Raw genomic sequence first — 17,113 nt, 5'->3', positions numbered from 1 at the left:
GGGTGGTAGTCTGCTGCTTCCTTCCATTAGTTTGGATAAGCAAACTGATGGGTAGAAATGTAATACTCTAGAAAGGTAAGGAAGAGCATTATTTGGAGTGGTATTATGGTTTTGTGGTTAATGTAGTAGTTAAGAAATTAATATAGGTGAAATGGGTGAACTGTGTGTAATGGATGGTAACTAGACTTGTGATGATGATCACTGTAGTGTTTATAGATGTTGAACTGTAATGCTAGACACCTGAAACTTATATAATGAAAGGAAAAAAAACTAATGTTAATGAGAAATTAGGAAACTAAATGTTACTCTTCATAATAAATTCTACTGAAATGAATGAGCTAGGATAGTTAGTTTCCCCATTTGGTTAGGAAGCTGCTGAAATTGGGCTATGATCATCCCGTTCCAGTGTAATTTGGGCCTTATGTGTTTATTTCCTCCTCAGGTGGAGGCCTGAATTTTGATCTATGTCCTCCCTACATCAGCTGCCTGAAAGTACTTAATGATCACATGACCCTGGACATGGATGCTGTCCTGTCAGATTTTGTCCGTTCCACAGGAGCAGAGCCAGGGTTGGCCCGAGATCTCCTGGAAGGTAAGGAGTCTTTGGGGGAGAATGAGAAGAGAGAAAGTAAGATGTGATATTTATTGTTAGGATGATTTGGAACATTTAACGTGATCAGAAAGACACTTTGTGTATGGTAGGCCTTACATTTAAGTTACTTCTAATAATCTACTTTGTGTATGACCCACCATAATTTTAAAATGCAAAATTCCCTTTTCACCTTGAATTTTTGGGTAGCTTTCTCCACTGTCAATTTAAGCTCAGGTAATGCAAGTGAAATTTGATATTAGTCCACTAAAACCATAGTTTTACATCTGTAAGACTTCCTTTTTATGTATAAATGATTAGATTTTCATATTTGGGATCATTCATGTTTTTTGTCTTTCCTTCCCTAACTTGTATGGGTCATTCTATATAGAGTGGATTAATTTAATGTTTTCATTTAGCTGCTTTTGTTTACTTATATCTGTATGTATACGTAAGTGTGAATGTTCTAGATTTTAAGGTCCTTTAGGCTTGGCATCATGTCAGTAGGATTCTTTGTTTGGAGTCATAGTTAACAGATGCTTTTTGGTGAAAATATATAATGACGCAAATAGGTGAGCCTGTGGGGAAAGGAGCAAGTTCTTAGCACACATAGGTAATTTTCTAGGTTGTTAGCCCTTAGTAAGGTGTGGCAATATGACATTTACTTAGCCACCTGTGAGAATAGTGTTGGTTTGGAAACAGAAGATCAGGGTTTAAATTCTAGTTTGCTAATTCAGTATGGCTTTGCTCTTAACTTGTATTTTCAGTTTCATCTCCTACTACCTTCTCCCACAGTTCCTGTGCTCCAGCCAGGCCTGACCTGTTTCCTTTCCCTGATCAAATTAAGTTGTCTCCTAAGTCTGCAGTGTCCTTTCCTCCATTATTCTCTTGAAATTCTCCTCCTCCTTCCGGATTCAGCTCAAATGCCTTCTCCTCCTCTTGTAACATGTGTTGAACACTTCTATGTATTCAATATGTGTGAGGCACTTGAAATATATTACTTTATTCTCACAACCATTCTGCAAAATAGGTTTTATTATCCCAGTATTACAGCTTAAAAACTGAGGTCCAAGAAGTTAAGTAGGATTTGAACCTAGGCAATCTGGTTTCAGAGTCTGACTTTTAACAAGTGTGTTACTAGTTGATGCTTGCATGTCGTCTCCCTTTCTCTCACACACACCCATGTGCACACACCCTCATACTATGAAAGAAAAGTTGAGGGTGCTGTGGAAGTTTAAGACAGAAACCTAATTTGGATATAGAGTGCAGAAAGGCTTTTTCTGAAGAGGTGACATGTGAACTGAACACAGAAGGATGCACAGGAGTAGCAAGACAAAGGGATGTAGCACAGAGTGTTTATGTAAAAAAAGTAGCTTATACAAGGACCCTGAGGTGGGAGAGAGTTTGGCACTGACAGTGAGCGAGGTAGGAAGAGTAGTACAAGAAAGAGTGGTAGGAAGCTGGTTAGATAAGCAGGCAGCAGAATATGGGGGTCCTTTGTAGGCCATGGTAAGGGTTGTGCATTTCAGTGTATGTTCGGTGGGAAGCTGGTGAAGGATTTTAATCAGGGGAGTGAAATGATTGGGTTTGAGTTTCTGAACAGTGTACTGATAAAAGATATGGAACCGATTTGAAGGTGGCCAGAGATGAAGTGGTAAAATCAGTTAAGAATGTTGCCATAGTTCAGGTGAGAGGTGATAGTGACTTGGACTACAGTGGTAACAGAAGTGGGTAGATTTAAGGTATAATTTAGAAAGGGAACCAAAGGACCTGATCCTCATTTTCTGTCTCTATCTTTCTGTCTCTTGCTTTTTCCTTTGAGAGTTAACTCTGGTTGTAGTGTAAAGAACAAATTATAGAGTGGAGGGACTAAGAGTAGAGAGACTAGGGAGCCCCCTCCCAAAATACCAGGTGAAAATATGAGGACCTGAATTGGGGTAGTGACAATAAAAATGGACAAGAAAGAATAGATTTGAGAAATGTTTCAAGGGTACAAGCAACCTTGAGAATTGAGTAGATAGTGAGGGAAGAGGAGGAGCGGGGTCTGGGGAATGGTGAAGAGATGAAATGACTGTAGTTTCTGGCCTGGAGGGGTTGTGATGCCTTTACTGATTTAGGGAATATAGAAGAAGGAGAAGAAGCAAGCTTTAGGAGGGAAGTTGATGGACATTCAGTTTTAGACTGTTGACTGTTAGGAGGACCTGATTTTAAGGACTTTAGCAGACAGTTGGAGATAACTATCCAGTGCTCAAGACAAATCATTTATTCATTCATTGGTTCAGAACAAAAGTCCTCCATTCTTTAACAAATATTTACTGAGTACCTATTATGTACTAGGTTCTAGATGCTTGAACGAAACAAAACAAACAAAAATCTCTGCCCTTACATTCTAGCCTGAGAGATAGTCAATAAACAATAAACATGATAACCAAGTAAATTGTAAAGTACATAGTATAAGGTGTTAGGTGCTGTGGAAAATGGTAAGGGGAATGATGAGGTAGCTTGTGATTTTTAGTTGGGTAGTCAGGGTAGGCCTTATTAAGAGTGTGACTTTTGAGCAAATATCTGAAGGAGGTGAGGAATTGTCTGTGTAGATATATTGGAGAAAGAGCCTTCTAGGCAGTGGGAATAGTTGGTGGAAAGGCTGTAGGTGGGAGCAGTCTTAGCACGTTTCTGGGAACAGCAAAGAGGCCAGTATGACTGATGCAGAGTGCAGAGTGAGCAAAGGGAGTTGGAGCAAGTGGTGAATCTAATGGCTCAGAAGTCAATTCATCTGGCATGGATGATTAATACAGCTTAACTGGAGAATTATAACAAGAAGCATAACAGCAATGGCAGTAAATACATATATAATGCTTTCTGTGTGCCAAGCACTGTTTTAAGTGCTTTCAGTTAATTTAATCTTCTTAACAATCCTATGTGGTATCACCTCCACTTTCATAGCCAGGGAAGTTGAAGCACAGAGGAAAGGTTAGAAAAGTAGGCTAGGTCATAGAAAGCCTTGAACGTCAGACAAAGGAGCCTAAACTTTATTCTGTAGGCAGTGGTAAGCCACTAAAAATTTGATTATGGAACTGAAATGATCAGAATTGTGCTGTAGAAAGATTAATCTCATGGGATCCTTTAGAGTAGATTGGAGGTGGGACACTAGGTGATGTAGGAATTGAATTAAGGTGGTGACAAATGGAATAGAACAAAAAGAAGTGTGAACAATTATGCAGTATGTTATTTATTGACTAATTTAACTGGAGAAAGCAACTGAAAAATCTGCTGTGACAAATCTATCCTTCAGGTGTTTTCTTCAGCAGAGTAGTGATTCTTAAATTTGAGGGGAATTAACAATTCGCTTTGATAACCTGATGGCAGCTATAAGCTCTTTCTTTAGAAAAATGCACATACCTATAACTTTGTATACAGTTTTAGGTGGTTTAGGACGCCCCAGAGCACATCTAGGCTCAGAACTCTCTGGATCTCAGAATTAGGAGACCTGGGCTTGAGTCCAACTGAGGCCCTGGTGTGAAGTAGCCGTGACTTTGGGCAAGTAACTCTACTTCTTTAGGCTTCATTTCCTTTATCTGTAAAATGAGGTTACTAGGTCTCCAAGGGCCCTTTCAGTTCAGAGAGACAAATTCTGTATGCACACGGGGCTTTCTTAGGAAATAGACAGTAAGTAAATAAAGAAGTTGTGGTATTCCAGATTGAAGTGTTTGTTATGAAGGAAATTAAAGTAGGGGAAGGAAAAGGAGAATGACTGAAGTGTGCATGAGTATATGCTCGCTGGTTTTGATAAGATGCTTAGGATGATGGTTCTGTATCTTTCCTCAATTTTTCTGTACTCTCAGCGCCCAATTCACTTTTTGCTTTGTGTCCTGACAGGAAAGAACTGGGATGTGAGCGCCGCCCTCAGTGATTTTGAACAGCTACGTCAGGTCCATGCTGGGAACCTGCCCCCACCGTTTAGTGAGGGGAGTGGTGGCTCCAGGACCCCTGAGAAAGGGTTTTCTGATAGAGAGTCTACTCGCCCTCCCCGACCCACCCTACAGCGGCAGGATGACATCGTTCAAGGTATTGGGGTGCTGAGGGCTGTTTCTGTATGCGGAGTAGAAAGAAAGGGAGGCAGCTGCTGACCAGTCAGAGAATTTAGTGATGCTTTGGAGATGATTCCATTCCTCCCCCACCTCCCCAGCCAAATGTTCAGAGGTGACCTCAGTCTGTCCAGATGCTGGAACCCCTCACTTTCTGCATCTTGAGTGCCATCCTGTATAAATGCCTTCTTCAAGGAGACAGAGGAAGAAGAATAACGGTCTAATTGTTGAGATAAGGTACACATAAAGATAGAATTCAAAGGATCAATATCATCTACCCCTTTGGAGGACATTTTGTTCATATTTATTAGTATCTGTCAAAATTTTTAAATGCATGTATACTCTATCTCAGCAATTTTGTTTCTAGGAATTTATCATATATGTGTTGTGTGTGTGTGTGTGTATGGTGTGTATACTTTTAAATAAATACATACATACCTAATTCATAAATAGACACAAAGACATGTAGTGTAAAGCTTGAAAGTTAAAGCTTGAAAACAACTTTTAATTATCCATTAGTAGAGGAGTGGTTAAATAAATTGTAATCCATATTATGGAATACTTGGCAGCCATTAGAAAGAATTAAGTAGAACTTGATGTGCTATTTTGGAAAAATCTCTAAAATCTATTGAGAAAGGTAAGATGCAGAACAGTATATATAGCATGTTCCTGTTTATGTTTTTAAAAATTATTATAAAAGTTATTTGTGCTTCTATGTGCATAAAAAATTCTAGGAATTCCCTGGTGGTCCAGTGGTTAGGACTGCGTGCTTCCACTGCAGGGAGGCATGGGTTCAATCGCTGGTGGGGGAATTAAGATTCCGCATACCACGCCACACGGCACGGCAAAAAAATTCTAGAAGGATACAAAACGTCGCCTCTGGGGAAGGGATCAGGAATTTTGAATGAGAGGGACATTTCTTTGTAACACTTCAAACCTTTTAGTAGTAGTTTGATTTTTTTACCATGGGCATGTGGTACTTTTAAAATACCTTTAAAAAGAGTTTAAAAAATAACACTATAAAATAACTTTAGACTAACTACTTACTTTGTGCATCATCCCTGGCAAATATTGGGTTAAGACCTGATACCCAATATAATTTGTAGCTCTTTCTTTTTTTTTTTTTTTTTTTTTTATAAATTTAATTTTATATGTTTATATATTTTATTTTATTTTATTTATTTATTTTTTATTTATTTATGGCTGTGTTGGGTCTTCGTTTCTGTGTAAGGGCTTTCTCTAGTTGCGGCAAGTGGGGGCCACTCTTCATTGCGGTGCGCGGGCCTCTCATTCTCGCGGCCTCCCTTGTTGCGGAGCACAGGCTCCAGACGCGCAGGCTCAGTAATTGTGGCTCACGGGCCTAGTTGCTCCGTGGCATGTGGGATCTTCCCAGACCAGGGCTCGAACCCGTGTCCCCTGCATTGGCAGGCAGACTCTCAACCACTGCGCCACCAGGGAAGCCCTGTAGCTCTTTCTGATAGTCATTATATATAACTCAAGCCATGCAAATGAATTTTAATCCTATACTGAGCAAATTATGATCACTATGGAATATCTGCTAGAGAATTATAAGTGCCAGGTATTCAAAACAAATGAAATAATTTGGGGCACTATCTACATTACCGCCTTCCTCTGTAGTATGTTAAGTAAGAATTGACTGTACCTATAAATTTCTGATAAATATGAGTATCAAGAAAAGTTATAGTAAATAATGTAAATAAATGTTATTGATGGTAGATAAGAAACTTCCTGAATGTGTAAGATTTGTCATTAATTTTCTATAACGGAAATCCTTTTCTACATTCTCCAAGGCCCTGAAAATTATCAGAGAGATTATTTCACTCAGTCTAGCCAAATGAAACTCCATTTCCCTTATTCCCTTTTCCTCCCACCAAACAATGACTAAGTTGCCAAATGAAGGGTCCCTATTATGTTGGGAAATGGAAGTGGAACAAGATAGTGTCGTGGAGAGAAGTTCAGGCAAAAGGGTAGGAAGAGGAACGTATATTTGGTGCTAATGTGAGTGCCTGTGAAAATGCCACTTTCTATGTTTTTCCAACTGTATTTGGCATGAGAAAGAGGGTCATGAAATTTGGTAGCCAGTTAGACTTACAGTTTTTCCCTGACTGGAAACCTTGTCAAGAGGTAACCATCACCTCATGAGTGGAAAGTTCTCTGAGTGGGTTGTGTTTGTTCTAAGGTGACTCCATTTCTCATTGCAGAAAAACGCCTGTCTAGGGGCATCTCCCACGCCAGCTCCAGCATTGTTTCCCTGGCCCGGTCCCATGTCTCCTCCAATGGTGGGGGTGGGGGGAGCAGTGAGCACCCCCTGGAAATGCCCATCTGTGCCTTCCAGCTTCCAGATCTCACTGTGTACAATGAAGACTTTCGCAGCTTCATAGAGAGAGACCTCATTGAGCAGTCCATGCTGGTTGCCTTGGAGCAGGCAGGTCAGTGAGCACTTCCTTTCCCATGCTCTTCCCTCTGCTCTCCACCTCTAGGCAGCCACGCAGAGGGGCTGGGCTTGACAAGCAGCTTCCAGTCTAAGCCTGCGATCTGACTGATTGCAGTCAAACTCGGCAGTCGGTCAGAGAGACATGTACTGAGCTAGGTGCTTCTTCAAGTTAAAGAAAGGACACAAATAAGACACTTTCCTCTGGAAATTTCCTGTTTGATTGAAGGAAAACCAGATACACATGTGAAAGGCCTACAAATCAATACCTAAAAATCAGTACACGAAAAAAATACAAATGAATTATAATTGGCTCTGGAACACCTTGTAGACAGAAAGAACCAATGCTGTAGATGATGCACAGTGATGATTAAACTAAGTCACATTTATTTATACGAACCTTTCCCAAAAGATTTATTTACCTTTACAATTATGTTTGTCTTAAATTATATTTAAAATTTGTTGGTATGATGGGTGAGGCAGCTGGGATTTCTGGGAAAGCTAGTCAGTTATTAAAAACCTCCCATGGAAGAAGGACGGGGGGTGGGAGGTGGGGGCACAGAAAGGAAGGTCTTGTTTTTCATTTTGTGCCCTTCTATACTAATCGTGTGCATCTATTTACAATTTTTTAAGTAGTAAGCAGTTTATCTGACTGCTGTGATTATAGGCCAGTTTTTCTTTCAGTAGACGTCCAGTAATTCAAGAAAACTTTTAAGCATCATTCATAAAATATTTTCCTTATATAAGTAATGGATCAGCAATTGTAGGATGACTACAGAATTGAGACTCATTTTCTTGGGTATTTTAAGTACTTTGTCTTATTGCTCATGTCTTTAAAGTCATACCACATACATGGTGACATGCTTACTGTCATATATGCAGATGATACTTGCATGACACTTTGAATATACGTGTTGGGTTGTTTTTCTTTTACTGATGATGGATTTGTGCTGACCTTTATTGCTACAGTGTCTGCTGGTCTCCTGACCAGAGTGAAGAAATCAGAGCCAGACCAAGTAGCCAACACAGATTTCGACCTATGACCTAGGCCTCATCATCCAACCCAGGGTTGTTCAATCTTAGCACTACTGACACCTGAGACCAGATGATTCTTTCTTATGTGAGCTGCCTTGTGCATTATATTGTGTTTAGCAGCCTTCCTGGCCTCTACCCACTAGATGACAGTAGCATCCCCCCACCACCTGTGACAACCAAACATATTTCCAGACGTTGCCAGATGTCCCTTTGGGGACGAAATTGTCCCTACTTAAGAACCACTGATCTAACCAATTGTGCTCACCAGATTCTGATGAACCAGATATAAGTGAAGAAGATACACAGAGTAATAGAGTGATGGTTTGATTTTGGATAGGCTTCCTAGAGGAGGCACATTTGGAGTCTGTTTTAGAAATAGGGAAGTAGGGAGAACTTTATGCATCATCTGCTCCTCTCCTTTTCCTCCTGTTTCTGTAGGGCGTTTGAACTGGTGGGTGAGTGTGGACCCCACCTGTCAGAGGCTCCTTCCTTTGGCAACTACTGGAGATGGAAACTGCCTCCTGCACGCAGCCTCTCTTGGTGAGTCTTGAAAATGGTCCTTCATTCCCTCATAGAAAGGAAGCAGTAGTTAAATCTCATGTGAAGGACTTGATCCAACCATTCTTGATCTCAGACAGAAGTGATGGCTCAGAGCAAGGCTGTGTGTGTGCGTGTGCGTGCGCGCTCACTGGCGCAGGAGGAGATGGAAGAGAGCCCTGCCCCGGTTTTTCAGTCTTGTTGAGAAATCGTATGGAGTACATAGGCCACTCTGAGAACTGGCCCCCAGAAGTAATGCGCAGCAGTAAGCAAGCAGTATACTGTATGTGTATGCATATAATTCCACTAAGTATTTATTCTTTTGGTATATAAAAAAGATACGTTTTCATCAGTCCCCTGTGAAACTTGTTTATTATTATTTTTTAATGTATGTCTAATCTAGAATAATGTATTTTTCTTTTTCTTTCTTTTTTTTCTTCCAGTTTTATTGATATAATTGACATACGGCACTGTATAAGTTTTATACAGCATAGTGATTTGACTTACATGCATTATGAGATGACTACAATAAGTTTAGTGGACATTCATCATCTCATGGATACAAAATTAAAGAGATAGAAAAAATTCTTTTTTCCTTGAGATGAGAACTTTTAGGATTTACTCTCTTAACATCTTTCATATATAACGTACAGCAGTGTAATTATATTTATCATGTTGTACATTGCACCCCTAGTACTCAATAGTCTTGTAAATGGAACTTTGTACCTTTTAACTACCTTCATCCAATTCCCCCTGCCTTTGGTAACCACAAATCTGATCTCTTTTTCTATGAGTTTGTTTTTGAAGTATAATTGACCTACAACACTGTTATACCCTGGCATACAACATGGCGATTCAATATTTCTATACATTTCAAAATGATCACCATGTTAAGTGTAGTTACCATCTGTCACCATACAAAAATATTACATAATTATTGACTTGTTTTCTTTAAATTGTTATGCCTATTTATAATTCAATATATTATTTGCCTTAGCTTTTAAAGAAAGTCCCCATTTTCCAACCACCCCTCAAGCTTTGATGCTGATTGCTATGTGCCAGACCCATCTTATCTGCTGCTACTCTGTATTTTACTTTATTTATTAAAACAATTTTGTTTTTAATTGGCCGCACCACAAGGCTTATAGGATTTTAGTTCCCCGACCAGCGATCGAACCCAGGCCCTTGGCAGTGAGAGCGAGGAGTCCTAACCACTAGATGGCCAGGGAATTCCCACTCTGTATTTTAATTTGTTAGACTTGGTATCACGAGTAAAGGCTTCTTGTCAGGAGTTTGTAGGATGTGGTATATCCCCCACTTTCAGGTTCTCAAAGTTTCTGAACCTCCAGAATAGGAACATCTTTTCTTTCTTGATTACCTTTCCCCCAAGTCACAGCAGGGGTTTCTTTGAACCTGGGCTTCAGCCTGATTTCCTTCATGCCAGGGTCTGTGTATCATAATTAATAAGTGGAGTTGAGTCAAGGTAGGGTGTCTTAACCATCATGTTTTCTTGCCATAGGGATGTGGGGTTTCCATGATCGGGACTTGATGCTACGGAAAGCTTTGTATGCACTAATGGAGAAGGGAGCGGAGAAGGAAGCATTAAAACGGCGCTGGAGGTGGCAGCAAACTCAGCAGAATAAAGAGGTGAGGGAGCTTGGGCAGGAGCACCTTGTTTCCCAGAGTTACCTAGTGGAAACGCTCAGTGCCTACCAGTAGGAAATGTCTCCTACTTAGGTGCTTAGGTCAGTGTTACTCCTCTTGTAATCCTGGAAATGGTTGAAAATTCAGATACCACCATAGGGTACATGCCTTCTGATAGAGTTATGAGAACTGGTGTGGGGAAGTGGAGATTTGTAGAGGAGGTACCTAACGTTGTGCTTTTCTATCCAATAGGCACTCAATAAGCCTTTAGTGGCAGTCTTTTGCAAAATGAAATATGACATGCTCATAGGATTTTTGTGTTGTTTTGGTTTTTTTGCTTATAATAAGGCTAGACCAATTTTTAAGGACTTATGTTTTCAACCATTATAGAAATGTAAATGCATAAAAATAGTTTTGGCCATATATACTGTTTGTTTTTCATATGTTCAGTTTATTTGTTAAAAAATTGTAAAAGCATGAGTTTGAATGGTACTTCTTAGAAGTTCAGCAGATGTTGAGTTGAGTTTAATTGGTACTTCTCAGGGGTTTAGTAAATGTTGAGGCTGCTTTCGTATAAGAAAGCAACACTGGGAAGTTCCCTGGTGGTCCAGTGGTTAGGACTCTGGCGGTTTCACTGCCATGGCCCAGGTTCAATCCCCACCACCATGACGCAGCCAAAAAAAAAAAAAAGAAAAAAAGCAACACTGGACTGTTTGTACTTTCCATCCCTATTACGGGCTGGGCAAAATATGGCCTGTGGGTCAAATCCCACCAACTGTTTTTGTTAAAAAAAAAATTTTTATTGGAACACAGCCTCCCCAACTCAATTCATTTACATGTGTTTGTGCTACAGCAGCAGAATATAGAAGCTGCACATTGCCCCCCCGCAAAGCCTAAAATATTTCCTGTCTGGCCCTTTACAGAAAAAAGTTTGCCGATTCCCTTCCCTTTAATAATGACGTTATACAGTTACATAAAGATAATGAGTCTTCCTATTTCCTTCTGCCCTGGTTCTCTGTCTTCTATGTTTATCTCCTGCTCTTCGTGTATATCTTTTTTATTTTTGCCATGTATATAAAGCTGGGTGTTTCTGGCATTGATATGGGAATATCTCTTCAGAAACTTAATTTCCAGCTTCTTTTCCCTCTCTTTTTATTGCTCTATCATAACTGGCCATAATATAGAACTAACAGATTTTTGTTTGTTTCAGTTATTAGAATTTTATGTTCTCAAGATTTAAAATATGGAAGTAGAATGTGTTATGTTTCCTTCTCAAAAATAAAGAACTCAACCTTAAAATTAGGATGATATTAAGATCAGAATCCGGCCTTTGATCAGCCAGTCTGCCCCAGAAGATTCCTGAGGGAAAGAAATGCACAGGGGCAAGGCCAAGTAAACAGCATTCTTTATTGCCACCAAACCCCCTGGCAGTCTGGTGAGCTGAGCTGGACTATGTGGAGAGCTTTTTTTGCCTGAGCTAGAGCCAGACTAGAGTTTGCCTTCCTCATTGTTGAATTCAGGCTATATCTGAACCTTAGATTTGACCACTTCAGAGACAGGAAAAGACCAAACCAGATCATGCCAGCTAGTAAAGTAGACATGATAGCCACAGTCAGAGGATAGGTAGGCCCAATTCCAGCTATATTAAGCTGTTATAGTTACTATTTTAAAGGTGGGGTTAGATTATGATGGTATTTAGCCAGGAGACGCAGAAATACCCAAGTTCTATTCTTGGTCAGCCATCTATTCCCTCTCAAAGTCCTCAAATGGAAATACATGCCTGGAGGATAGTAGATACTGAAGGAGCGATCTTTTTACTCCTTTTCTCAGCACATTGAAAGTTCCATATGGAAACGAGATAATTGTTTTAGCTCAGACCATTCATAGCATTACAGTGGGGTGGGGAAGGGGGTGACGGACTGGGGAGCTACTTTTAGCCAGTACCAAACACCAAACAAACTAAATTGGTTTTGATTTCCCAGGCCTCCTTGTTTTCTTGTTGAAAATGGTGGTAAGACACAGTAAGAACATTTTCAGCCTAGGAGTGCACACCACCTAGTGGCTGTGTGTATGAAAACAGCAAACAAAAATAGGTGAGAGCAAGAGGGAGGCAGATCCTCATGAATGTGTATCAGGGACCATTTATCAGAGTGACCAGAGCACCCCGTATATAACCTGTGCATTGTTCTTTTGTATTTTTAGTTGAAAAATCTGTGATAGAACTTCACACATTGAAAATAGCGTTGTCTTTTTTTTTTATTGTTAAAGTAAAATGTGGTCACAATAGCTCTTTAATTCCTGTTATATTTGTTCTGATACCTCTCATGTTTCCAGTGTGATCCTTTCTACTATGTCAATGTGTGTTTAAAGTATAAACTCATTTTAACACTTATATAGGCCAAATATAATTAATAATACAGACTTTCTTCCAAATCATCATATACATCCTAAAGCCAATATGGTATTTTAAGATTGTTTGTACTACGCCTTCCGCTCCTTTAATAAAAATTAATAGTTTTACTGAGCATGTATTTACTGATTACTGATCACATAGTAGGTACTAGGCATATTGCATAAAACATGGTCCTGCCTCTTAGGAGTAGTAGTAGGAGATGGACATGTAAATACATAATTGCAACAAAGTAACAGGTTATGACTTCTAAGATAGAAGTCTACATAGCAGTTGAGGAGGGAGGGCACAAAGGAAGGAGTGAGTGGTTGATGTACCAGGGAGATTTAGGAAGGGCTTCATAGAGGAGTGATACTTGAGTTCTTTCCTGACAGTTGAGAAATTATTCACGAGTTGGATATGGAGTGGGCTGCTCCAGGCAGAAGGAACAACCTAGACAAAAGCTCAGAAGTATAAAACAACACGGTGCATTCAAGGAACTATGACTAATTAAATGGTATTAGAGAAGTGGGTTGGGAGCCAGGAAGCGGAGTGTGTATGCTATGCTTAAGGAGTTTGAACTGTATCTAATAGGTAATGACAGGTCTTAAAAGAATTTGTGGCAGGAAGCAAACATCATCAGATTTTAATTTTAGAAAAATCTTTCTAGTAGCATTGGAGAAAATGGATCATAAGAATGTATGACTGGAAGTAGTAAAACCAATTAAGGGTCCATTGCAGTAGTTCATGCTTAATAATTGTTGACTAAAGGATCCAGGTATGGGATAGGTGAAAGGAGAGGAGTCGTAGATAACCCCCTGGTTTCTAGTTGGGTGTTTGGGTGATAGTGTTGTTTACAAAGGTAGGAAAAAAGGAAGAGAGGGTTTTTGAAGAGGTAGAAGTTCAGTTTTGACTGCACAGAGTTTGAGGTAGTCATGGGCAGGTGGCAGTCTTCAGTAGGCAGCTGGATGTGAACATAGAAATTAAGAGGAAATCTGGGCTGGAGAAGAAGATTTTTGAATCCTGAGCATGTAGATAGCAGTAGAGGAGATTATAGTAGTAGAAAAGATAACCTAGAAAGAACCAAGGCTAAAATCATTGACACAACATCAATATTTTTGAGGTAGAGTTCAGAGAGGTAAGAGAAAGTAGTGTTGTGTGAGCTAAACGAAAAGAAAGTTTGAGGAGATCAAATGCCACATGAAGGCTAAGAAAGATAAGAACTGAAGAGTTTGCTGAATTTGGCAATTAGAAGGTCATTGTCTTTGCTAGAGTCAGTTAGGTGAAGTAGTTTATGGGGGTGAGGGAGGGGGCATAGGCTGGAGGGCAGATGCAGAAGCTAGACTGCAATGGGTCAGAAAAGAATGGAAGAAGCGTGAGTGATCATAGACATTCTTTCATGGATCCTGACTATAAATGGGAGAAGAGATTGGACTTTGTAGTACAAATTGTTAGCCAAGTGATAAGAGAATAGGGAGCAGAGTAACACGAGTGAGTTGGAATGGCTATTGCCTCTTGAACCTAGCCTCTAATTGCTTGATATTCCTTGCCTGTCTTTCACACAGTCGGGGCTGGTATACACAGAGGATGAGTGGCAGAAGGAATGGAACGAGCTGATCAAGCTTGCCTCAAGTGAACCCCGCATGCATCTAGGTACCAATGGAGCCAACTGTGGTGGGTAAGTATGTCTAACTGGAGGAGCAGGAAATAATCTTTGCTGAGTTCTGTGTCCAAAGAGCTCTGTGCTAAGAGGATGTTAGAAGGAGAGGAGAGAAGCCATGGCAAGGGCACAGAAGGGTGTAACAGCATGGTACATTCTAGGAAATACAGGTAGTTCAGTATTGCCAGAATATATAGTATGTGGCGCAGAATGATAGATGAGGCTAGGCAGTCCAGATTTTTGTGTGCCATGCTAAGGAATTAAAATTGTATTCTATCCAGACTTTGGGAAACTGCAGGACAAATGACGTGGTTTCCTCAATAAATAAAGACAAAGAAAACAAAAAGGGAGAAAGAACCTAAGTTTAAAGACACTTTAGAGACACATCAACCAGCTGGAATGTGTGGACATTTATAAGACAGTTGGGGAAATGTGAATAATATCTACATTATTGTTAAGTTTTTAAAGTGTGGTATTGATGGTATTGTGGTCATTTTTAAAAGGAGTCCTTTACTTTTTAGAGACTGAAACTGAAGTATTCATGGATGAAATCATATGATGTCTAGGATTTGCTCCAGAATAATCTGGTGGGGTGGCGTGGGTGTGGAGGCCATCCCTAGGAAAATATATCAAGGTCTAGGTGAAACAAGATTGACCATGTGTTCATAATCGTTGAGGCTGGGTGATGGATACATGAGAGTTTAGTATAATATTCTTTCTAGTTTTGAATATGTTTAAAATTTAAAATTTTTCTATAGTTAAAAAGTTAAAAAACTATAACCTATCCAAACTTTATTGGGCATAAGAATAATCTGGGAGGATTGTTTAAAATGCAGATTTTTGGACTCCCACCCTAAAGAAGTCCAGTTGAGTTGGACTGAGGTGAGGCCCAGAAATCTGCACTTGTAGCAAGCACCCAATGTTGAATAACATTGCTTTAGGGGGCAGGAAGCCACTAAATTGTGAGTTTTTGAGTGACGGGAGCAAATTCATGTATTTGAACACACTGACAGCAGAGTGGATGATGAAGCGGAGGGGAGTAGTAGTAATGGGTGTGAGCAAGAGTGGTGGGTTGCAGATAGGCCAGAGGAGACAGTTACAAGAGACACTTAAAAGATGGAATTGGTCAAGCCAGGTGATTAATTGAAGATGAAATATAAAGAACAGTAAATATTTCACAGATTTCTGATTAGACTACTAAGCAGATGGGTGAGGCTGTTCTTCAAGTAAGTGAACATAGAAGGAGGGATTTTTGTTTCTTTCCTGTTGTGTTTTGTTTTGTCCTTTTTTGATAGGACATGGTGAGTGTGATGTTTGGGTGGTTGTGGTGCATGAAGTGATAAGCAGGGTGAAGCTACACAGCTGTACACTGAGCTACTGGACAAAGAATTGGGGAAGGTTGTTGAACAAGATGGGTATTAAGAGAGGGATTACGTGCCGATTCCTAAACTACTTGAACCTTCATATTTCTTTTCTTGTATTTCCCCATCTGTGAAACGAAAGTAGAAACAGCCATGGTAGCATAAAATAATCAGCTGTGTGTGTGGCAGCCTTAAGACTGGAAAACAAGGAAGGGACTTTGTTTTTTCCTCTTTGCAGAGCTGGTCTTCATGGGTCTCTTGTTTTGTTTTCTTCCCTCTCCCTTTCACTGCACTCCTTCCTCTCTCTCGCCTCCTGCAACTCTAGGGTGGAGAGTTCAGAAGAGCCTGTGTATGAGAGCCTAGAAGAATTCCATGTTTTCGTCCTTGCCCATGTGCTTAGGAGGCCCATAGTCGTTGTGGCAGACACCATGCTGAGGGACTCTGGCGGGGAAGGTGAGTCAGTCAGTCCTCACTGTACCCTGAGCAGCCCTATCTGCAGAGCCTTGGGCTAAGCACTGGAAGGAGGGCAGGAAAGGGGTTATATAGACCCTTGGGGAAAAAACAAGGTATAAATTAGAGCAAGGCAAAATTCTCATGAGATTCAGAGTAAAGCAGCTGAGGTTAATTGATGTGGCTTCTTAGGAAAGAATTATTAAACATGGGTTGGAATGAGAGGGGGGCTCAATTGGCAGAGTGGGGTGGAGGGATTTCCCACTAGGCAAGAATATAGCCTTAATAATAACCTCCGTGGTTTCCTGCAGCATTCGCCCCTATTCCCTTTGGGGGAATCTATCTGCCCTTGGAGGTTCCAGCCAGCCAGTGTCACCGCTCCCCTCTGGTGCTCGCCTACGATCAGGCCCACTTTTCTGCACTTGTGTCCATGGAACAGAAGGAGAATGCCAAGGAACAAGGTGCGGAATGCAGTGTCTGTGTCTCTGGTGTCTTTTGGTCTGCTTTATTTTCACTTCGAAAAACTGAAATGAGAGAGAATGTAGGAGGAAAGAATTAAGTGACATGCAGGCTCAGACAGTGCATGTTGATACGGTTTTACTAAGCTATAAGATATACAGAGGTTTTAAAATTAAAAAAAAAAAAAAAAGGTTTGGAGAAAAACACAGCCTGTATTCCCTGCTCTGGAGTAAAGAGCTTATACAGTAAGCTCATAGTACCTTCCAAATGATACTTTGCTATATTTGTCTTGATAATGACTTTGAATTCCCTGAATCTCCGTTAACTGGCAAGAACATCATGGGTGCTAGCTGACTGGTGGGAAGTCATGGAGATTAGTGGCCTAAATTGTGTGTACAAGGGAAAACCTGCCTGTTAAGTTTTTAAATGCTAAGGTAATTCACATGTTACGA

At 40.3% G+C, this 17,113-nt stretch overlaps 1 protein-coding gene across 1 annotated transcript in view; it reads left to right on the top strand.

The window, feature by feature from the left end:
- The window catches only part of OTUD7B (OTU deubiquitinase 7B), a 55,610-nt gene that overhangs the window by 31,059 nt on the left and 7,438 nt on the right, over positions 1 to 17,113 (top strand). Inside the window, exons 2-9 of the mRNA XM_068540687.1 lie at positions 443 to 592; positions 4,466 to 4,654; positions 6,897 to 7,124; positions 8,600 to 8,701; positions 10,218 to 10,345; positions 14,297 to 14,409; positions 16,078 to 16,205; positions 16,514 to 16,663. Of these exons, the coding sequence (XP_068396788.1) occupies positions 508 to 592; positions 4,466 to 4,654; positions 6,897 to 7,124; positions 8,600 to 8,701; positions 10,218 to 10,345; positions 14,297 to 14,409; positions 16,078 to 16,205; positions 16,514 to 16,663 (1,123 nt within the window). The 5' untranslated portion in view covers positions 443 to 507. The remainder of the gene's footprint in view (positions 1 to 442; positions 593 to 4,465; positions 4,655 to 6,896; positions 7,125 to 8,599; positions 8,702 to 10,217; positions 10,346 to 14,296; positions 14,410 to 16,077; positions 16,206 to 16,513; positions 16,664 to 17,113) is intronic.

Source organism: Eschrichtius robustus, chromosome 3, assembly GCF_028021215.1.
Source record: "Eschrichtius robustus isolate mEscRob2 chromosome 3, mEscRob2.pri, whole genome shotgun sequence".
Classification (NCBI taxonomy): domain Eukaryota; kingdom Metazoa; phylum Chordata; class Mammalia; order Artiodactyla; family Eschrichtiidae; genus Eschrichtius; species Eschrichtius robustus.
This window is presented reverse-complemented; position numbering and strand designations above follow the sequence as displayed.